This window comes from Metopolophium dirhodum, chromosome 4 (assembly GCF_019925205.1).
Source record: "Metopolophium dirhodum isolate CAU chromosome 4, ASM1992520v1, whole genome shotgun sequence".
Taxonomy (NCBI): Eukaryota; Metazoa; Arthropoda; class Insecta; order Hemiptera; family Aphididae; genus Metopolophium; species Metopolophium dirhodum.
This window is the reverse complement of record NC_083563.1, coordinates 19667960-19692298: the sequence shown is the minus strand read 5'-3', so window position 1 is coordinate 19692298 and position 24339 is coordinate 19667960. Positions and strand designations below refer to the sequence as shown.

The window sequence follows — 24339 nt, the reverse complement described above, 5'->3', positions numbered from 1 at the left end:
CAATAATCCCTCGCAGATTTCCTCGGCTCCTATATAAAAACGTCGTGTTAAAAGAAAAAAAAAGCGCAGACCTTCCGTCTGTTTTGATATTTAGTTAAGCTAAACGCATTTACCGTCTTCCTTTATTAAACCTTTTTAATGCGGCACGCCGCGCCGTGCCGTACGAATACAAAACGCGAAATTACCATATATAGTCTGCGCAGGCTACGGAGATTGAAAAACATTTTCAAAATTACAAACTTCGGGTCAGCGTCCTCAGTCGACTACTTAGATATCGACATCTGCGTTTGGGTATAATACTTCTAATATTATGTGCCACGCACGACACGCGTTTTGTGAATTTATCCTACAGCCGTGACACGTCCTCTGGATTATAATCCTGCAGCAGTATAACTAAGCGTCGTTTTATAACAACAATTTAATTGGTAGATTCAAACCAAATCCAATTACTTTATTGTAATACATTTAAAGCGTTATTTGATTTTTTTTAATGGTTATGAATCATAAATCATAATTTATGATAGATCATGAAACAGGTAAAAAAAACTGTGCTGATTTTTCATTCAAAGTAATAAATTAAAATCATTCATTTACACAAAAATGTCTACGAAAACTATGTTTGTTTATTAATTATTATATTACTGTCGAAGTCCGTAGAATACAAAAAATAAAAATGTCAATAAGCTTAACACAACGCCAAATAGGTACTTATGATGAGATTGATAGGTACTCACGCTGTACACGAAATTAAAAATAGTGTATTATAGGTTGACTATAAAAACAAAACATATGAGTAATTATTAAATATTTCGATCAAATACTTACGGATTAAAACTTAAATATAATAATAGAGAATAAACAGGTAGCAAGTATAAGCCCGGAGTCAATGTCTCAATATACTCTTATCGTACCGTCAAACATTCAAATTCAATTTTTATGTTAAATCACCACGTGATTGCGAGCTTTAAAATGATCAACGGATTTCTAACAAATGTCCGCAGGTAATTAAAAATAATTTTGCATTTTTTGAACGCATTTCGGAAATGAATATCAAACTCGACGTCTTATCCACAGACGAGTTTTTCTCGGAAATCACGTATTATTTTGCGCGTCCCGAGAACTTACAGCAAACACATAACGAACGGGACTACTTGAAAATATAACGTTTTTCCGCTGGAAAACTATCTATATTGAAAATACATTTCCGAATGTCGTAGTAAAAATATTGATGGCACGTACAATATACATAACATTATAGCACCAACACGTGTTCACTGTATTATAATAAAATTAATGAAGTGTGTAAAACACTTGTATATAGCCATAAAGGACTAGACAAAATACTAATTTTTTGCGCCTCTCTCTGGGATAATTCACTGCACGCGCGCAAACAAATTTATAGCAAGCCTAATCATTAGATATCTGTCTGCTGACTATATTATAATATGAAATACAATTACCTAAAATAAAATATACGTACTTGATTGTATACCTACTATATATATGGGTGCATATAATATACAAAGTTATATTGCTATGTATACACACACACTGAAGGGGATAATGAATATAAAATATATATATGTTATAATAATGATATGATGTGTGTGTTTGCGCGTGTCTTTAAAAAAGAAAAAAAAGATGTAACTTTAATGAATGGGATAACGATAATTAGTCGATGTATTCGGTCTTAATTTATTTCGGTTGCGCGCGCGCGATACAAAGGAAAATAATAAAATGTGAAAGAAATAACTATCATCACGACTAGAATGCAGCGCGTCTATTAAAAAAAAAAAAAAATTGGGGGGAGGGTAGAACACGGTCGAATAAAAAAGTAAAAAAAAAAACGTGATCATCACCTCGGGTGAAACGCGGTCGGCGGTGGAATATAGTGCGAAGGGTTGTGCGGCGGGGAGAAGTATATATAGCGTATATATTATATAGGTATTAGAGGAGACGGGGACGAGAAAAGTAAAAAATAAATAAATAATAACCGAGTGCGATCGAGCGTTTTGGTTAAATTGTTTAATGATCCTTTATATAATAATATTATTATATATTATATTATATACAAGTGCTGTGTGCGTAAGACTCGGTGTTCAATAATACGGCTCCAGGCCGCTGGGGTCGTATTGTTAATGTAATATACATTTATATATATATATATACAAATCGTATGACTATATACAATAACTGTGCGCCCGGACCTTAGCTTTACATATAATCGTATATAATATATATATATTATACGTACGCGTATTCAATGTCTCGTTTTAAAAGAGCGTCGCGTATAAAACAAATACATATGTGTGTATATACCGAACAATATGTGTGTGTGTGTGTGTGTGTGTGTGTGTGTGTGTGTGTGTGTGTGTGTATTATAATATGTAGGTACTCGTGTATTATTTACGACGGTGTTTTATTTGTTTTGTAGTTTTGTTTTACCATTATTATTGTTTCGTTTGTACACGATTGACTTATTAAAATCGGCCAAGGGGTATATAATATACGCTCCCCGAGCTGTATTCCGTGTCGGTATTTCGTTCCGCGTTTTTCTACACATCTGTATTTTATAATTTATACGATATACTACAGTATACATATTATTATAGGTGATATAATATGCATCGATTATACATTTATACAGGATAACTGCCATACCGCATATCAGGTGATTCGCCAAGCTGACCCCCCAATTTTTCATTTAACAATGAATTTATTCACATTTTGATTTTTGGAATTTTTGCTCAAAGACCATATTTTCAAATTCTTGAACTTAAAAGAGTATCCTGTGCCGATACAAACTTCAATTTAACAAATGAGAACGCCCCCCCTCCCCGTAAATTATTTAGTGAATAACTTTTTTGAAATATTTGATGTACCCAATTCAAAATTTGAGGTGTAGTTTTTCAGTTATTAAAATATTTATACACTATACTAAGGATATTAGTCCTTAAGAATTGTTTTACAAAAACATAAAATATAATATGTAGTATTGGATTTAGTAACCATTACACATTTACACTTGGACCATTTTTATAAATATGTAAATAATGATGGATTAATATAGATAATTAAAATTTTCAAATTACCATACCTCGTCCAAAGCTTTTATTCATTATGCACATATTGGCTATTTTTCTTAGTACACAAAGTTGAATAATTCAAATACAGTCGAACTTGGTTATCTCGAACTTCTTTAACTCGAAATCGTTGATACCTCGAACTTTTACTCCGATTCCTAGAATTTCCTATTTAAACAATTTAATTTGGATAACTCGAACTTTTTTCCCGGTCCCTTCAACTTCAAGCTAACTAAGTTCGACTGCACTACTAAAAAAAAATGTGATTTTTCAATATTTTCAGAAAAATTATCCACAAGGTAATAGTAGAAAAGAGGGGTTGTCGTTTGAAAACCAGAAGTTTGTATCTCCACAGGACACTCCTATTAGACACCCCTTCTAAATATCAAATTTTGAATAACGGCATTATTGAAGAAGAAAAGGGGGTAAGGATGCTTAGCGAAACACCCTGCATATAGTATAACATATAATACATAATACAGTCGAACTTGGTTATCTCGAACTTCTTTAACTCGAAATCGTCGATACCCCGAACTTTTACTCCGGTCCCTAGAATTTCCTATTTAAACAATTTAATTTGAATAACTCAAATTCTTGGATAACTCGAACTTTTTCCCCGGTCCCTTCAACTTCGAGTTAACCAAGTTCGACTGTATTTTAAATATGTACGTGTAGGGTATAGACGTATATATAGTTGCTATGTCTGTATAGTATATTACTGTTATAAGAAATATATTGGTATTACTAGATATACCATATATACTGTGTGCAAAGTGAGTTATCGGAAAAGCTGCGGGAAATCAAGACACATTACAGTGATAAATAATAAAAAAAACCTGTAAAAATATCTGAAGGTATTTGACTAAAAAAAAAACGGAATATGGAATACCTACATCATTATCAAAAAAATTTCAAAATTATTACTCGAAGAGTGGTAGGGCAATCCAATTGATCAAGGTGACAATAAAATCGTTTTATTTATTAGTTTAATTATATTATTTAGATAATACTTAAACATAAAATAATAAATATTATACATATTATGTATGTAAAAAAATCATAATCATGACGTAGAGTCAGAAAAAAACGGAAATGTACAATATAATTTTGTTACTCAATGTCGCAATAATATAAAAATTGATATTATATACCTTGGTACCTATTTATATAATTATATTATATTCATAAACCTAAATATAGGTAGGTACTGTATAAAATAAGACATAATATATATACTTAAATATCGTTATGAATTTACTATTTACTTCTTAGTTTGTTTGTTAAAATATTTATGCACAGTGTTCTAAAATACAATCTTTAATTGAAATCAAATGACAATAAATTTGGGCAATTTGCTGTTAACGCAAACTAACTATATAATAAACTTTAAATTAATGTTTGGGTTGAATGCTAAATGAAAACAAAAAATTTAATCGTAACACTTATCATGGGGATATCAGTCATTAAGACTCATTAATGTATGGTAATAATATAATACTCGTATACGTAATATCATATTTGCATTTCGCATAAATGTGTGACAATTACGTTTTCGCGTGATATATTATGCGTACCTATGATTATAATAATTGCGTATACTGCATGCATTGCAACTGTACGACCACAGTTATTTTTTACCTCGGATTTTATCATATACGTTTTTTTAAAAAAAACTTAGATTTACGATATAAAAATCAATGTATACCTACGTATATGTTCCTTAGGTGTGCACACGGCTACACTAATTTCAAAAAAGTTTAATCAATAGATTTGTTGGGACTACAGGCGAGTGCCATACTCTACTTTTTATGCCGAAATTCAACCCATAAAGGGTTTACGCATGCATTCGGTCGTTAAAATACGACAATTAGATTATTATTCTTGTTAGGTACTTATTTAACCTTAGAAGTTAGAGCCACAGTTATGTTATTTCGGAATTTGGATTTTGGATAGATAGGTACACCAAAATTGTCTAATGGAACCCAACTTTGTGTGAAGAGACCACTACTTCATGAACCTATTAGAGGAAGTTATATTGACTGGCTGTGGAAAGGCGAGACAGTGTGTGTTCTCCGTGTCTCGTTAATTCCAACAGATCTGCCTTTCAATTGCAAAAGCTTACAGTTGCCGCCTACTGGCTTTAACCGTTAAAACGTTTATAAATAATAAGTTTTTTTTAATTTATATTACTTACTATTTAAAGAAACGTATTGGGAAATATGCATCAAATGTAAGAACATTGAAAATTATGTAAATTTATGAACAATTCTCAATATTATATTCTTTAATATTCTTTTAAAGTGAGTGTATAAAGTTTTATGGTATGATATGTAAAAAAATAATATATTATAATATTCTGTTACTAATTAGTAATTAGTAATTACTATAATGGAAAAAATAAAAACAAAAATAATTTAAAATTGGAATGTAATTAATAATGTCATGGTAATTAGATACATATTATATTGTAATTTTTAAAAACTATTGTAATGTTACGGTTACCAGTCACCACTGATTGCTAACTATAGGAATATGGCCACCACATTTTTTTGTGTTTCGCATAGATAATAAAGACATTGATAGAACATAACGTCTTACCGATGATGAATCCAATTTATTACCTATATGAATAAATTTCAGAGGCCAAAAAAGTATTCTTATATCGGTCATCTGATTATCTCTATTATGACTATTATAGATATAAATGTATAATCGTACTAATGTACTATACAAAAATGTAAACAAACGGTCTCAATATCTTATCTACGTTGGGCCGCGAAAAACACGTCATAATGAATATGTTATGTCCTATCCCTATGGTATTAAATAATTCGCAATTTTTTTTAAAACTAGAAAAAATATTAAAAAATCAGAAGATTAATGAAAGTAAAATGTTGAAACGTCAATATTTTCAGAAAAATGAACTCTACAAAATGGCCATCTTCAATTTTTTTTTAACAATTGAATAAAAAAATATATTTTTCAACTTTTTTACTAAAACATTAAAATAAATTAAAACATGAAATATTTGTAGTTATTGTTCCTGTGAGTCTTATTAAAAAACCAGAAATATAACCTAACCTTTATTTCAGGAGATATCTCAATGGGTAAATCCTCACGGGACACCCTGTAGACGCGGTGGGGCATTTTAAATCGAAAACATCCATCGATTTGATATTTAACACCCCCTTAGGTAGTTAATAGTCATCATGGTAAGTTTATGTTAAGTTAGGTTACTATGAGGCAGTGGTGCAACCAGGGGAAGTCAATTAGACCCACCCCCCTTGGGTCATACCTATAATGGGTATTGGGTGGGGTATATTATCCAAATAGTATGAAAAAAGTTTAACGTTCTAATAATTATAGACCCCAACATCCTTGAACAAATTCTGGTTGCGTCACTGCTCTGGCCTCTGGGGCCTACTCAAATTTCAGTTATAACAGATGAATAGCTATAAAAATATATTATCGCCGTATTAAAATAATAGTGTAACTCCACATTATTATTAATTCAAATCAAAAATGGTCCTTTGACACAATACGTGATACATTATAGTATAGTTATCCATTACACGGTCTATTATAACTGTATTAACTTCATTGAACGGTGAAAGAAAAATAAAAGTTGGACGTAACAAAATAATTGATGAATTTCCTTGATTTGAATTTTTTTTTCCTAAATGTAATTGGTTATAATTTGTCATTATTAGAAAAGTGTGTTGATTTTTAATAACTTGGTTAAATAAAATAGTTAGTAAATGTTACTATAAACTATAAAGTATAAGTTATAAGTGCTTTGTGCTTATATTTATTTCGGTTTTTCGTATTGCAGTGGTTTTTCATATTTAGATGTATTTGTATGTTTCATTAATTTTTTTATCTGCCCATTTTAGTAAACTTATCTACGGGCATAGACACAAATAAAAAATAAGAGGGTGCAATTTATGGATGTGGATTAATATTTGGGGCGGCTAATTATTGTTAATTAACATTTTTTTTCACAACGCTTCTACATCATACTTAATTGTGACATTTAGACACAGTCACATATTGCACAATTTATCAAGTTGTTTAATATAATAAATTATATAATAATTTTATTAATATGTCCATAACATTAAAGTGTAACATATGAATATCTGGTGTACGACGAAAATGCAATCCGACAAAGGCGACAATATAGACGGCGTGCAGAACAGCAAAAATTGTATGGAGTATACGAAGCTGGCAGCAAAGTACGATATATATTTTGTAAACATGATTAATTTACCATGATATTATTAATGTTTCAAAAATCACGATCAATTAATTATTGACGATAATTATATTTTATCATAATATGGGAATTTGAAACACAATACAGAAATGAACGAAATATAATATATAAACACTTAAATAATATTATAATGTACCTATACCTCCCGCCTATATATTGGCTAATACTATTTTAAATTTTAATATAAAATATCAAATGCAACTATGCAAGTATCAGATAACTATGGTCGTGGAATAATACCGCACACGATTCTTGCATAAACCACGAGTCCGCCCACTGGTACATGACAGGTCATATCTCTCCAGCGGCATCTCATCATATAATTAGTGCAGAGTGGCGTTCGACAGTGCCAAACCGATACTAATTGTGTAATTCAAATATTAATCGTGATTCGAGCAATTATGCACGTATGTAAAACCAGAATACGTGTGCCAGAATACGAGAAAAACCAATACCTACATTTTGTTAGAGTCTGATAATATTATTTATAAATTATAACAGTACCCATATAACAGTGATATTATAAGTACCTTATTGTATACCTGACTATATATTTATTACCATCATTAACATAAAAACCTAATTATTTATTTTAAAAACCCCATTGTTATTTGTTACAAAATAATTATTATTATCGGACATAGGTAGGTATAAGAAAAATCGTTATTCACAAATACAGAGTAACAACGTCCATGAAAAGTGAGAACGAGTGTGCGATCTCGGCGCGGGCGGTATTACCTTTACAGGCCACCTTTACGTACCGATTATTACTCCGAGTGGAGTTATAATATTAATTTTATATGACAGGTATCAAAAAAAAAAAATAAATAAATATTCGTTGATACAATAATACTCGATGATTATACTATTATTTATACATATAAAGACTGAAAAAAATTTTCAGCTACCAAGTTCAAATAATTATGAAATTTAAAATAAAAATTGACAAGTACAAAAATCGAAAGTTGATTTCACTTACAAATATAAGAATGAATAAATAATAACAAAATAGAATGTCAGAATATCATACAGCATTTGAAAACGAACTGTAGATTGTTAAAATAATCACTCCGTATAGTCACTAATAAGGCATAATATAGATGATTCGCCAAGCATGATCACACACATTTTTATTTTATTTAATAATGAATTTGTTCAAGATATCCTGTAAATTGGCATTTCGCTGTGATGATACAAACTTCTGTTTTTCAAATGAAAACACCACTTTTTTACTGTACATTATTTAGTGGATGATTATTTTAAATGCAGATGTAGGTACTTAACTCAAAATTCAAAATAGTAGTTTTCAGTTATTAAAATGTTTATACTAAGGATATTATAATATATAGTCTATAAGAATGGTTTTACAAAAATATAAAATATATGTTGTAGGTACTTATTCAATTTAGTATTTATTATACTTGGACCATTTTTACAAATTATTAATGTAGATGGATTATATTATTCACTAAAATTTTCAAATTATCATAGCCCCCAAATCTTCCAAACCTATAACCATGGATCTATTGTTTCTATTAATACACAAAGTTAAAAAAAATTGTCACACTTTTCAGAAAAAATATCTACTAAATAATCAGCTATTGTATAAAAGGAGTGTTGTCATTAAACAATCTAAAGTTTGTCAAAACAGGAGTTTGTATATTCATGGGACATTCCATGCATAGAAAAACAATTTTTAAGAATTTTAAAATAGGGTCTTTGTCCTTTGAGAATATTTATGAATTCCAAAAATCAGATTTTGAATAACTGCAGCGTTATTGAAGAAGTGAAAGGGAGTGATCATGATTGGACGCATGGTGAATCATCGTAGGTACCTATATATAATAACTAATAATGAGCTTTCAAAACGTATAAAATATATTATAATATTATATTGACCGGAAAAATATTATATTCTCCGTACTCGGTATAGGCATGCGTTTGCCGGTGTACGAGACGCTATGCAATGCGACGGAAAAAAAATAATGACACCGAATAGTTCCCGAAGAGTTGTAGCAAGTAGGTAATATAAGGTACCTATATAGGTAATAGGTATATTAATATAATCGATTGCGACAGTTTGCGCGTGTGGACGGCGAGCCTTCAAAGAATGCGTTAATGGACGTTTTTTTTTATATATAATACATCATATTATAATAATTAGTAAATCTATATATGTAGGTACTGCCTATCGTATTATATTATAACGAGAGACATCCGCAATGAAAGAAATCGGACGCGGCGGCTGCAGCAATGAGTCGCCTGAGAAATGTATGAAATAATAATACTACAACCGTATAACATTAATATGTTTATACTGTTTATAGAAAATACGTACTAAATGTTATATTATGTACCCCATACCTGTATGAGAAAAGTCGTAAACTACAGTCTGTTGTAGGTACTCGCCGAGGTCCAAATAACCGGCAGACACTCGTTTAATACAATAATAACATATTGTTTTGGAATATATTTTGTTTTTGATGACTTTATAATATATGTATGGGTACCTACATTATAGATAGTATCGATAATAATATAAATAATATTATACTCGTACACAATATTTTAATAGTATACACGCCCATCGTACATCGACGATCGCATAAACCTGTTCGTTAATTAATTATTACAATTTACAGTCCACGAGAACAATACAAGTCTCGTATTATATTATTGTGATGTGATTGAAAATCCTTAACAATGTACATAGTATAAAATATTATTATATTATATTATTTTATATACCCACGTTATACACATTTGTTATCAACGAAAATTTAAATGACTGTATGATGTAAAGACTTAATAGTTAATACGTATTATATTGTACATATTTTGTACAACGTTGTGCAGGTAAAAGTGGCCTAATGCTGTACGCATGGGCGATCCGGCAATCGTATTTGTCAGTTCACACACACAGACACTCAAACACATTTGGGAAGGGGAGGGGCCAAGAACTTAAAACCTGTGCTTATCATAATTTAAACGAACATTTTATACCTATATTTGTGTGTAAAAAGTACTAAAAACGGACAAGGTCCAACATCAGAAAAATACTAGAAACAGTTACAGCTGGTAACTAATTATTATAGACATTTTCAAACTACCACTACCTAACTAATATTGTAATCGTTTATAAACGAAAACAAATTTTCAATTTCGAACGTAAATCTCTAAATACTTGTGTGAGCGCTTCCGGGCAACTTTTCCAATTTTTCATTTCGTAAAAACCTCATTCATACCACATTTTTTTTTTACTAGGTATTAATAATTGTACTATAATTTGAACCAAACAATTTCAGAATTTGTACCTAAATATTTTCACCAGAAAAATCAATTTCACCTTAAAGTTATACGCAGATGTTACTTGTTTTGCTATGCAGTTATTGCGGGTAAGTAGGTTAAGTACCTACTCTGATATAATATACGAACGTTTTAAAATTAATTTTAAAGTTTGCATACTAGTTCATCCAAACTTTTAATGGATACGGAATAATTAAAAAATGTTTAATCATGTTCCTCTAGATCAGAACGTATTGAATAAAACGTACCTTATATAGACCTTTGGATGTTTACACGATAGGTATTTATGAATTAGGCGTTTAACAAGATTTTTTTTAACTTTAGATTTTTTCTTCAAAACACAGTAAACGGTAAAAACTAAAGAGTACAAACACTTCTTTGGTTATACATATTCACTTTTAAATAATGGGTGTTAACTTTACTGAAACAAAACGAAAAATTACAATTATAAATTAATCAATATGATAAATAAATAAATGATTCAAGATTGATCAAATTTAATTGTTAATACTTAATAGGTATATTGGCTCATTTGTGCATTATTATATTATGTGCACTGGGACAACACTTTAAAGTTACCTTCCATCCTAAAGATGATAAGTATTGGTGCATTATATATACTTCTAAATAGTCTATAAGAATATAACCTAATCCTTATTAAAAAAAAGGTTCTTACTTACATCAACAATATTGCTTCTGAGACGTTGAGAAACGATCAATAGTAGGTATATAATTCATCAACTATTTTTCAAATTAAATTTTAGATTCTGAGCGAAGCGATGAATATATTGATTTTACAATGATGTATTTTTTTTTTTAAATTTTTTTTTATTTTTGTGTCTGTCATCACCTTTTAGGACAGTAAAAGTGCTTGGATTTTCTTCAACAGTAACTTTTCTGATAGGAAAGTGAATCTAATTGGTACTTTTGGGGGTCAAAAATATACGAATGACTATAGAAACTTGAACATTTCACTGAATGTTTATATTAGCATTTTCTATACACCATAAAATTTTGAAAATATTTTGACTCTTTTTGAGCTGTTTACGGACATTGTCAGTTTTAAATTTTTTTAGTTTTCTTTTCTATAAATCTCAATAAAATTTTATTTGTTGGGTGAAAAAGCATGAAAATTTAATATAAGGCTCCTGATATATCGTTCTAATAGCAGTTGAAAAATATTAAAAATACATGGGCACAATTTTTTTTTATAAGCATTTAAAGTTCAAATTTTGACAACATTTGTCAAATTTATAATTTATTAATTATTTTGTAGTTAAAAATGTATAAAATGTTTAACTTTTATGGCTAAGGATTGAAAATTTAAAACAAGGCTCCACGTAAATAGGTTATATATAAATTACTTTATTCACAATAATATCATTAAATATACTTATTTCATAGACTCCTATCATAGGCTGACTGACCGTTTTCGCTCAGAATCGTTTTACTTATACAATGATATTATATCATTGAATTCAAATTTAACACCATCCATTACAGTGACCCACTTGTAACCTACTGTACAGCAGAGCGACATCCACTTATCCACCTTTTTTAATTTGCACAGCGATTTATGATACTATAACTAGTATAACTGCGTGTTTTCTTTTCAAAATAAAAAAAAAATGGGAAATGTTCAAAAAAAATTTTCTGGGTTACCATAATATTAAAATTACTTAGTAGGCATAAAACATTTTTTTCTATGAACTCAGAATTGAACGAATTGTCCACATTTTTTACTTTCATAAGACTGCATAGACCCAGTATAGACCCATATGTAAAAACATAAATCTGGTCTTTAATTATCATTATTATAATTTATAATTATTAATAAATAAGTTTTAGACGTTTTCATAAACTGATTGTGTGTTACATTAATACATTATGGTAGTTATACTCCACAATTATACGTGAAATTTATCAAATTATCAACAAAATAAATAATATATAATAATTGAAACATATTTGAATACATAGCCATATAGGTATCCTTCAGGGCTGAAAATAAATTCATTTATAAAAAATATTATGTAATTTACATGAACATTATTTTTATGTTGACAGCGGTATAAAAATAAAAATAAATTAAAACGTTGGTATGTATTGTAACTTTGTAAGTTTTAATTAGATTAACAAATTGTATCATTATGTATTATTTATTATTACTTTTAAATTTTAATACCTTAAAAGCTACAAAATGTCCGTTATATTAATTTAAATTGTCAACCAAATCCCAAAATGACACATTATAGTCATAGAGACATAATATTATATTATAGTCATGCATCCATCAACATAATATAAATAGAGATGCAAACATTCATTACCATAATATGTACATATTGTTAGATATTAAATTATCAACATGCCGAACATTCTCTGCGGACCGGTTTTTGAGAGTCTCCAGCCGACCCAAACTTTCGGCGAACAAACGTTTCGGCTTTTTTATCTGATGGTGGAAAAAATTATGGCAGTGAAGGAGGAAGAAGAGAGAGCTAGGAAGGCAGCCGAGGTAAGGTGACAGGGATCTTCGTCAAACAAGCGCTCAGGCTGCCAGGGATCTACCTATATATATACGTCTAGCAACCGCTACGGAAAGTAGTCCTTGGCAGCCAGGGTGTACGGAAACTAATTTGTCGCAAAAAAAAAAAATGTATATTAGTAACTGCCTGTTGTACGTAGGTAATTGTTATTATTTAAGTGTAAATAGTGTAATTAATAAACAATTGCGGCGCTGCAGATGTAATGCTTAAGCAGTTCAGGCAGCGTCGTCGATACTACAAAAAAAAAAGATATTAAATCATCACATTTGCACATAAATACAAAATATAAAATGGATAATAATATAAAATTATTAAATGTTAAATAATTACAGATGATACGATAACATAATACAATTGCAATAAAGGTGAATTTGCATGCTGTTGAAATTTAAGGTTTAAGTAGATTAATAATAAAACCTAATTGAAAATTGATGCAGACTAGGTATTAGTATAAAATTTGTTTCTACAAATTCTGTACAAAATAAATGTATAAAATTGAACTTCTTTCATAATATCATACCCTATGATAAAAAACTAAAAATCATAGATTTGTGGTAGATATACCTACTGGACTGAAATTTTTGTTCTCATTCCTCAAAAAAAGAAGTCTTTGATCATTTCCTTGTTTCTTTATGTTTAAAGAAAACAGATCCTAGATTCGTTCCTATAAAAATGCTTGTTCCATGTATATCATATTTCATACAATTTATTTTTCACAATACCTACCGTTTATTATAAATATTATAATATTAAATGAATATAACTATTGGTTATTATCGTAAAACTATTAGTTAAATAGTTATTGACTACTTCTAACACAGTGCACACTGCACGCTGCGACACACTAGGAAGTCATCTTTCTTATATTTGTAAAATATATTTTTATACTTGGGATTACGATTACCTACCACTATTAGGGGGTATACTCATTCATTAAAATATGTACATGGGTTTGGCACCACTGTATCTGACTTCCTGCAATTATGACAAAATGACGAACAGCTGAAGTGCCATACAAAGAGCCATAGGTAATTGTGCAACTAGCCCTAAGATCTTGGTGCACTTGTTTTTCTTGTTTTAATTTAAAAAGAAATAACTATAAATACTTGCAATTTTCATAAAATATTGAGAAACATTAGCACATTTTGCAAGTGCAATGGAACATGAAACTATAGGTATAGAAGTATTGTAAAATTTAAATTAAATTAAACACATGTAAATTTAAATATTGCTTCTGATTATTGATTAAACAAATTAAATTTATTGTTGATTGTGTTTGTATAAAAACTGAATTCAATTTTTATTTATTGTAGTAGGTATAATTTACTTACCAATTCATACACAAGAAACATATGTAGACATGCAGTTAGTGTTAATAATAAATTATGGCGGTTGAATGTCCTGATTATACATACTAGTAGTTGAATAGAATATATAATATAAATTGTCAATACAGTTTTAATCAATGAATAGAACTGGGTTTTAACTTAGTTTATTATTAATTGACATTAGATTATAAAACAATGTATTTATTGGCATAAGAATATTAAAAATATATTTATACTATACATCAGTACTTCTCAACTTTTTTTTTTACGATAACATCTTAATTTAGATCTATAAAAATGGCAACACACTTAAAACAACTAATGGATTTTTGAAAAGGTAACAATTATAATCTATAAGGTTATATTTTATAAATTGAGATTTGAGAATGAGACTTTATAATTATTGTTTTTCTAATTTGTAATCTGTAGATTTTACCATCACATCATAATACCATAATAATGTTATACATTTATTTTTACATATACAATATAAATTTTTTTTGGGGGGGAGGGGACATCATGATAAATAGTAATATTTGATGCACTTGTGTAACGATACATCGTATTAAAATTGTTGCTATACATTACAAAAATTATTGTTTTTAAAAATTTAAGCTGGTAAATAATCTAAATTAAAAATCAATACTAATATCAGGTAAGTCTTATAAGTGCATATTATATAGTACCTATTTAAATATTTAAAATATTATTTTGTTTTAAGTTGTAAAAATATTGGGTTGGTTAAAAATAAATGTTATTATCTTTAGTAATAGCAGTAAGAAAATTTTTGAAAATATAGATAGTCTTGATTTTAGCTTACATTTTTTCGGTATATCTGGGATACAATTAAAAATATTTGTTACCATAGGAAATATTATAAATGTCTCAGTAAATAATTAGTTTAATATTTATGTATATATTTTGAAATTCTAAAATTCATTAAAATCAGTTATAATAATTAAATTCTCTAAAGACGGTTGATTGAAATTGAAAAACAAACAAGAAGCAGACGAAGAGTTATGGATAACCAGGTTTAAAATAATTTAAAAGCCATTAATTTTTATTGGATTACTTTTCTTTTTTTTTTTTAAGGATATTGAAATCAATGAAGCATTTGACTTAATGGACACACATGGGCATAAGATAATTAGCACAAGAGATTTTAAATTTGCAATAAAGGCGTTGGGATTGGAACTGCCTCGAGATCAATATATACAATTACTATCTAGAATGGAAAGAGACCAAAATGGTTTTATAAAAAAGGAAATATTTATTGAAGAAATGCGTAAAGTATTACCAAAAAGAGATGTTAAGATTGACATGATTAAAGCTTTTCAATTGATTGATGAAGATGACACAGGAAAAATAGATTTTAACAATTTAAAGAATGTTGCTACTATACTAGGAGAGCAAGTATCCGATGAGGAAATTATCAATATGTTAAATGCTGCAGATGAAGATGGAGATGGACAAGTGAACCTTACTGAGTTTATGAGGATCATAGATAGAGCTAGAAAAGTGTTATAGTATAATATATTTATTATTTGTATATTATGTATTTTATTAAAATAATAATTATTATGGTCATCTTTTTTCTAAAATAAACAATGTTACATGAGTAAAATATAATAAAAATACTAAAAATAAATTTGATTTTAAATGTGTATACTATATAAATAATAATAAAAAAATCTAGGTACAAAAAGTGCACCTAAATATATCACTATTTCTCAGGAGTTTAATACTAACCATACAGAGCTTTAAGGACACCATCTGTGATTATGTCTGGTAAACATAAACGTTTTTCATGTCGGTTTCGCGATGGGATGTGTTCACTGATCATATGAAATACCGGACGCTGATACTTGACATCTATTTTATGGCTAAACAATAAAATGGAATGTGGTCAACTACAGTAAGAATATTGGTACCTTATAAATATTTAAGTCCCTAGACCAGGGGTCTCCAACCTACGGTCCGCCAAGGGTTTTTCACTGGCCCGCCAATCTAATTAATGTTTTTAAAATAATATATTTATTACTATAAATATACATTTAGTTTTCATTGTTTTTAATGTATTATTTTTTTCTTTCGGTGTTATTCGTAACAGCTTATAATAGTAATTTAAACCTATATTATACTAATTACTAAGACTAACAAATAATAAAAAAACTCGTTATAAAATAAAAAAGTATATAAGCAAACATTAATTGTTATAAATAAATCTTATCTATTCTTCAATTTCTTAACCGATCTATTCCTCTAAAAATGTTGGCCCGTGATGCCAAAGCGTATCTCAATTTTGGCCCGCTGTAAATAAAGGTTGGAGAAACCTGCCCTAGACTATTGGGACAAAGCCAAAAATCATACCTTGGCTGATACTCTAGCCCGAGGAATTCCATGACCTGTTTATATCCACCTTCGATTTTGAAAACTGTTTGTAAATATCTCTCCAAACCAGCTCTTCTTTGTTCGAGAACTTTTGGCTGTGAGCATCGTATACGTTTTGACGGAAATGGCGGTGTGGATATAGATTTCCTCAGCTATAAGAAAACAAAGACTCAATGTAGTGAACACATGTGAATGGGCAGTTTCGGGTCGTATGTATACCTCTCTGTGGAACGCGTGAAAAGCACTATACCGTTTTTCCACGCACTCCTGGATGCCCGCTGACAGCACCTTGATTGTGTACACATAGTGCGGCTTGACATCGTGCACCAGCCCGTACTTAGGTATGGTGATTTCAGCCATATTTACATGGCCATGGTTTGCTTAATGTGCGCAAAACTCCAAGACACAAGGCAACTATTATAGCGACTATATACCAACTCGACTCGTATACCAACTCTACCACTCGGGTGGGTGAGTTCGTCACTGACCAAAGCTGCAAACCGCATAGGCGCGAGACATTGCAACGACAATCCAAATCCTTGGTAGATAAAGCTTATTATAATAATTATTATTTATTTATATTAAATAAAATATAATGGATACCTTACCTCTCTGATAATTTAACAATAATAAATAATATAAAACAATCGACTACTCGTGAGTCGTGAGCTTTTAAGTGTATAATACTATGTACGATTATTCCGTATTAATTGCCATTTCGATTATTAATTATTATTATTTATTTATTACGATTCAGAATATTCAGATAACAATATTATTTTAATAATTTATTATCATAACCCATGGTTATCACTTTTAATATATGATTAAGAACTTTTTATCTTTAACCTATAATCGTGTCCATAGATAATAGAAGTACCACTGACCCAAGGTGTATTGATACAATTATTGTATTATACACCTTGCACTGACCACTATCAGCGAGTCCCACGGGTCCCCGAGTTTAATGACAACGAGTTTCCGATGGCAGCGGGCTGCAAAATTGCAATTTTAATCATAGACGTATAATATAACATTTTCATAATATTTGTGTACTGTGATAAGTGATAACACTATTTGACAATAAATTAATATAATATTGTCCACATTAGATATTATTGAACCTGTTATGAATAAATCGTAGGTATTCGTTTTTGACTTTGTTGATAGTAAATATTTATAATAATTATTGTAGTTACTAAGAATCCAGAATTCCGACTTGTGCACCATTACAATGCCTGAGAATTATGGCTGTGATCATTGTGAAAAAACATTCACAAATCGTCGACACTATGATCTGCACGTTGACGGTCATTTGCGCAACGTTTGTCGTGTTTGCGGATCATCATGCAACAGCCGCAAGATGTTGGTCGCTCATATGTCTACAGTCCATGGATCCAAATTGGAACCAATTGTGTTGAATTGTAAGTACTGTATGAAAACGTTTGTTCAAAAACGTTCGTTGCACTTGCATTACAAGACTGTGCACAAAAACACGGGTACTATATGTCTTGATTGCGGACAGCCGTTTGACAGCAAACAAGAACTTGCTGATCATGTAAAAACAATTAAGCACGGCGATGGTTTCATATGCCACAAGTGTGGGGAAGTATTCACCCGAAACCAACAATATAAGTTACATTTACAAGTAAGATTTTCTATCACTCAACATTTTTATGTTGATCAATTTAACTAACTATTTTACCACAACCATTTATAGAGGCACGATGCATACTGTTGTTTCAATTGCAATGCACAATTTGCAAATTCTAAAAAGTTGAACAAACATTTGAAATTGTGTGTTTCAATACCACCGACCGACAACTATTCAAAAAATAAACAGTCAACCACAGGTAACTAGAATTTACTTTTTGTAATAATTTATTTATATAGACTGCTAAAGTACCTACTGAATGACAATGTTTATAATATTATATTTATAATATATTATATATATTGAAGCTTAAGCAACAATTATCTATGTTCAGTTTTCTTTTATTAATTCATAGATTTCAAAATAATAATAGCTTAAGACAGAGATGGCAAATAGGATTTGTATCTATACTTGAAAATATAGTATTTTGTGTAAAATAAAAAGTGTATTCCCCCAGGACAAATTCCTAATCACGCTACTGAAATTGACCTATTATCAAACTTATAGGATTATCTTTAACTAACACAATTTGTCATTGGCTTTTTTTTCATACAATTTCAATTTTAAATATCATAAAAAAGCCAATGTGCCAATACAGATAATGCTCTTAACTTAAAGTTTGGTTATGGGTCAGAATTTTAATATTTAATCTAACAAGTAACAACCCTAGATTGGTTCTAACTGGATGCGTTTCTGCAATGTTCCTTCTGGGTTAGATAGAGGAAACAAATAGTGTGTTGCTATCCAATTAACAAATGTATTAATTAAACAACAGACTGACTTAACATAGTCTGTCTTTATTTTATTAATACATAGATAAATTTGCTATATTTTTTTATCATGTTTTAGAATGAATCTTAATATTCAAACCTTATCAAAAATAATTATTTTTAATGATTTAATCAGTTTAATTTTAAATTGACTTTTTTAATTGAATTTGTTTGTTTTAAGGTGTTGTATATGAATGCATTGAGTGCAAAAAGTCGTTTGAGAAAAAAAAATATTATAAACGCCATATGAAAACAGTCGTTCACTCAGGTAATAAAGTCGATAATCCATTTTATTGTGCCCACTGTCCAAAGATATTTTATTATAAATTTAATTTATCATCACACATGAAACAAGTTCATTTTAAACAGTACAATAATTATATTTGTAACTTGTGCGGGCGAAGTTTTCAGTATGGAAACAATTATAAAAGGCACAAAGATTCTCATATGCAAGTCAGAAACTATGTTTGTGAACATTGTGGTGCTTGTTTTTATCGCAAACACGCTTTACAAGATCACCAAATTGCTATACATAAAGAAGAAAAAAATTTTGTTTGCAATGTATGTGGTGATAATTTTAAATTAAAATCAATTTTAATAAGGCATATGAAAAATCATTCTGAAACCAAAAAATATGTGTGCCATTGCAAACGTATATTTAAATTTGCATCCAATTTACGACGTCACCAAGTCAACATCCACAATCAAGTATATACTGAATCTGTTAAAATAAAACGCTTTGTGGAAGATAATAGCCGTTCGTCTCCTTTGGCGGTCATGAACGAAGAAAAAGAAATACAAAGATTGAAACAAAAAAATATCAACCCCCTTCGATTAGAAGACAGTGTATCATATTCATTGATGGCATATCATGATAACTTAGATTTAAGTAGTGTTGATATAGCAGAAAGTGTACTTCAAGTAGCCTCTGCTTCAAATTACAAGATAGAATGTGAAGAAAATTCATGTTTTCCTGGAATTCATCCTCCTATTGAAACATCTCTAGTATGCAGCTTAAATGATGGTGTAGATTTGTCTCCTAATTCTTCACAGCAATACTTATCTGATTATGTTGTTCCACATCAGTTTCCATTTTTGAATATTTGAAGTATTTCAATGTTACAAAATTGCATTTAGGGATGTTTATTAATGATGAAACAAATTTTTTGTGATGTAAAATTAATATTGTACAAAATATTACCAATATTAGGGTATTAAGTATGATTTAATTTCTGTAGTCTACGTGACTTCTTATGCTTAATATCTTACTTATTTGGTTTTATATGAAAAATATTATTTAGCTATTATAAAAATGAGTGGCGCTGAAGTGTTTAAAATATACAATATATAATATTATTATATTGTCTATAACATCGTACATCAAGGGGCCCCCACCACCCTACTCTTACTACAATATTACAATATTATATACTCATGGACCAGGGTCGTTATAGTTATAATTTATACATTACATATTGGATAATAAAAGAAAAATATTTTCTCATTAAGTATCTGGTTGGTGTTTGTACGGTCTTCTAGAAAGATATCTTGTGGTAGGCGCAGTTCTAGCCTAAAAGTGTATGTTATTTCTCCAAATTTTGAATTGGGTAGCTTCTTTGGTTTTCTCTTGATTATTGTGAATGTTTTTGAGTATAAAGTTTATAATAGTATTACAGATATGAAAATTGACAAAATGTAAATTATCTTCTGTAGGCTACAACACCACTTTCCTCAACTTAAGTCTTTACTGTAAAATTCACAATAAGACTCCATAAAATAAATATAATTCTGGTTTTCTTACATTATTAAAAATAATACATTTTTATCATTTATTGTTCTGTTATAATATTTCATAAATATAGGCTATTTAAATAAAAATAAAAAAAATTAGCAAAAGAAAATACCAATCGTAAAACCAACCTTGTTTTGTTTAGAATCTAAAATCCAAAAAACTGTAAACTTCTTTATGATGAATATTTTGAGCTTATTTTTCAAATTACCAAAATAAATGTCAAGAAATAAAATATTATATTTTGGAAATATAAAACAGCATGTAGTAACAAGTATACAAATAAAGACTGAATATTGTTTAACACCTTAAAAACTGAATTATTATTGTATTGGATTAGTAAATTGTGTTAGATTAAAAAAAAAAATTTTGGTAAATTGATGAACAAGATTCTTTTAACATATATTAATTACATTTAAATGTATTATTTTGTTTTACTTAAAAGAGATCTGTTATTTAATAAAAATCTGTATTCTTTAGTTAAGACTTGTATGTATTAATTTTAGTCAGTGGTCTCCAACGGCTTCAACTATGTTTCGGCTGAGAGCTTGTGCGCTACCTATTAAAGATATATTATATTGTATATATTTTAATATTATATTATTGTTAAATAATTGTATACCTAAGCGAAACGTTTATCAAAATGAGTGTGAAAACCCCTGTTGGTAATTTCAAATCTTATATAATAAAATACAATTTTATGAGTTCAATGAACAGTTATCTATACTAAATCAATACTCATTTTGATAAGTGTTTAATTTTAATTTTTCAACCAAAATTCAATTAAAATTGAAGCCAACAAATTTTAAATAAAATTGTCTTTTATCAAGGAGTTTGATTGTTTTATTATATTATCAAAGAGGTAAAGTGATAAAAATATAATACATGGTTTGTGGATGATTGGAACTTGGCGCCTACCTATAAGCTAAAACATAATAAATAATATTATGTTTTATAAAAAATGAATACAATTGAATTACTGTATGCAATGTATGTATCCTATCTTTCTGATTGGACAAACCAACTGGTGACTGCGTCTCTCCCATTGTTTTTAAAATCAATGGTTTCTCCTAAGTAAAACACAATATTACCATTTATAATTTAATATTTCTTTCATCCGTATGCTTTCAAAATCATCCAATTTCTTCAATGTTTAGTTTTATTGATTGTTGATGTATACACAATTATGTTTGCAGATTTGCTATACACTGTGTTTGTAGATTATACGGTTTTTGATATATCTACAAACGCGTTAGTGATATTTAGATTTATAACTTATATAAAATAACCCCACAAACTTGGACAAGAAATACTATTAGTAAATACTAAATAATGACAGTCACTATCAAGCCAGTAGGAAGACCCAGAAGAATATGTGGTAATATTGTGAGGAAAAATCAAAAACCATGGGAGGAATTTATTATTTGGAAGGAGATCGAGGAACCTGAAATCACACTACTGAGTAGGTTCTGAGTAATATTGTTAGAAACTGTAGTACGATATATCATAATATTATTATATTGTCATATTGATAGCTTATAGACTAGGTATCTATTGTTATTGCTCTGTCAGTAATCCAGATAGTGAAATGTTTTTAATTCAAGACAATTTCCAACAGTAATTAATTTAAAATGGTTGTTTATTCAAAAAAACACAAGATAAAAATATACCAAATTGTACAAGTCAAGTGGCGTGAAGGCACTCCGTTCGATCAAGACTCAACGACTATGGTACATCTGAAAAGTGAAAAATTATGTTATCTAGATAAAAAAAAACTTATCTGATTATCTACAGAATATTAATTAATTTTTTTATTAATTTCATTTAATTTCTTCTGTTTTTCCATAACTTTTAATATTTGAAATTTAAAACAACCCGCCTAATGCCACTGCGTAATAATTTTGAATGTTAGTATGTTTAAAACCAAACAAAATTTTTTTTACATTTAATTATCTGCATTGATTATTATGTTATTATTGCAATAAATTGTGTCATTAATTCATTAAACGATAAAATTAAGTGTCCAGATAATTTAAAATGTCCAGTATATTAATATGCGTTAAACGTTCCTTTTGTTATTCATATTTATTAATTGAATCTATTGTATTTTTATATAAAATAATAAATAATATTAATTATAAAATCATAAATATATTATGTATATTACATACATAATATATTTATATTATTATAACTTTTTTAATTATATGATTCATCACAACTAATAAATTCATAGCTCCTCAGAATCTATAATATATAGGTAGGTATAGGTTATGAAGTAGGAACAAACGTAAAGCTATTATTTAAAAAGTTCAAATATTATGATTTGATTATTAATAGTTATAGGTAGGTAATAAAAGTATTTCACAACTTTGTCGGCAATGAGCACTGAGCAGACAGTAATATCTTTACTATGATTTGATACACAGAAAAATCAATGACATTTTAATATTTTACTGCAGTATATACAATATGCATTATAATTTAATATTTTAATTTATAAAGTCTTAAAAAACATAAGAACTCTATAAATGTGTAATTATCTATTTTTTTCACAGATAAAGAGGAGATTATCTTACCTTTTATCTAGATAATGCAATGTAAATATTTTTATTTATCATTAATTATCAGTACTAATTTTTACATACCTATCATAAAAATAATATTGTAATAAGTAATAACTAGAGACCGGAATTTTATGCATTTGCATGTTCATACTGAGTGTATGCACTTATACGAGGGTTTGAAATGTCAGCAAATCAGACCTAACTGATTCCATAGACCAAATTTAATTTTGCATATAATTGCATATTTGGAGAGTTGGGGCATATTTGTTCATAAATGCATATAATGTGCATATTTATTCAGTCTTAGTAAAATAATCAAACTATTTCATGTTTTCATTTTGGAAACTGGAATTTTTAAATATTGGTGAAAAAAAATGACTGTCAACACTCAACCTGATATAGAATATTATCTCGTATATAGTTCGATAAACTATTATCTGACAAATGAAATTATCTACATTAAACATACATGTCTTAAGGTTTTAAAAAATTTAGGATTCATTTATTGGCTACACTGCATATTTGAAAAGTGTGATATTAAACTGATATTAATTCGTAACATTTCACGTATCAGTGTTTTATCTGGAAGAGAAGGAAGTGTCTTACCCCCAAATTTTACACCAATGATG

General features: G+C 28.8%; 3 protein-coding genes across 5 annotated transcripts; 2 read left to right on the top strand and 1 right to left on the bottom strand.

The window, feature by feature from the left end:
• The first annotated feature begins 13033 nt into the window (after window positions 1-13033).
• Window positions 13034-16066, top strand: LOC132943584 (uncharacterized). Its single transcript, XM_061012618.1, has 2 exons — window positions 13034-13180; window positions 15632-16066. The coding sequence occupies exons 1-2, from the start codon at window positions 13034-13036 to the stop codon at window positions 16064-16066; spliced, it is 582 nt and encodes a 193-aa protein (XP_060868601.1).
• On the bottom strand, window positions 16061-17691 carry LOC132943445 (sorting nexin-22-like). The gene is made up of 4 exons (XM_061012452.1): window positions 17539-17691; window positions 17150-17468; window positions 16910-17082; window positions 16061-16422 (listed from the first exon to the last, which is right to left on the bottom strand). Exons 2-4 carry the CDS (start codon window positions 17288-17290, stop codon window positions 16284-16286), a joined length of 453 nt encoding a protein of 150 aa, XP_060868435.1. The 5' UTR covers window positions 17291-17468; window positions 17539-17691; the 3' UTR covers window positions 16061-16283.
• Window positions 17692-17843: 152 nt separating this feature from the next.
• LOC132943444 (gastrula zinc finger protein XlCGF57.1-like) lies at window positions 17844-21972 on the top strand. 3 transcript variants are annotated; one of them, XM_061012449.1, is made up of 4 exons: window positions 17844-18070; window positions 18134-18578; window positions 18651-18783; window positions 19536-21972. In XM_061012449.1, exons 1-4 carry the CDS (start codon window positions 18060-18062, stop codon window positions 20459-20461), a joined length of 1515 nt encoding a protein of 504 aa, XP_060868432.1. In that variant the 5' UTR covers window positions 17844-18059; the 3' UTR covers window positions 20462-21972. The 3 variants fall into 3 exon arrangements, with proteins under 3 accessions (XP_060868432.1, XP_060868433.1, XP_060868434.1); XM_061012450.1 differs by having other exon boundaries at window positions 18126-18578; XM_061012451.1 differs by having other exon boundaries at window positions 17844-18074; window positions 18126-18578.
• Window positions 21973-24339: the final 2367 nt, after the last annotated feature.

Coding starts and splice junctions, on each gene's coding strand:
- LOC132943584 (XM_061012618.1), top strand. CDS start 13,034: ATGCCGAACATTCTCTGCGGACCGGTTTTTGAGAGTCTCCAGCCGACC. Junction 13,181..15,631: donor GAGCTAGGAAGGCAGCCGAG/GTAAGGTGACAG, acceptor TTTTTTTTTAAG/GATATTGAAATCAATGAAGC.
- LOC132943445 (XM_061012452.1), bottom strand. CDS start 17,290: ATGGCTGAAATCACCATACCTAAGTACGGGCTGGTGCACGATGTCAAG. Junction 17,083..17,149: donor TTCACGCGTTCCACAGAGAG/GTATACATACGA, acceptor GTTTTCTTATAG/CTGAGGAAATCTATATCCAC. Junction 16,423..16,909: donor GGGCTAGAGTATCAGCCAAG/GTATGATTTTTG, acceptor TTTATTGTTTAG/CCATAAAATAGATGTCAAGT.
- LOC132943444 (XM_061012449.1), top strand. Junction 18,579..18,650: donor AATATAAGTTACATTTACAA/GTAAGATTTTCT, acceptor AACCATTTATAG/AGGCACGATGCATACTGTTG. Junction 18,784..19,535: donor AAATAAACAGTCAACCACAG/GTAACTAGAATT, acceptor GTTTGTTTTAAG/GTGTTGTATATGAATGCATT.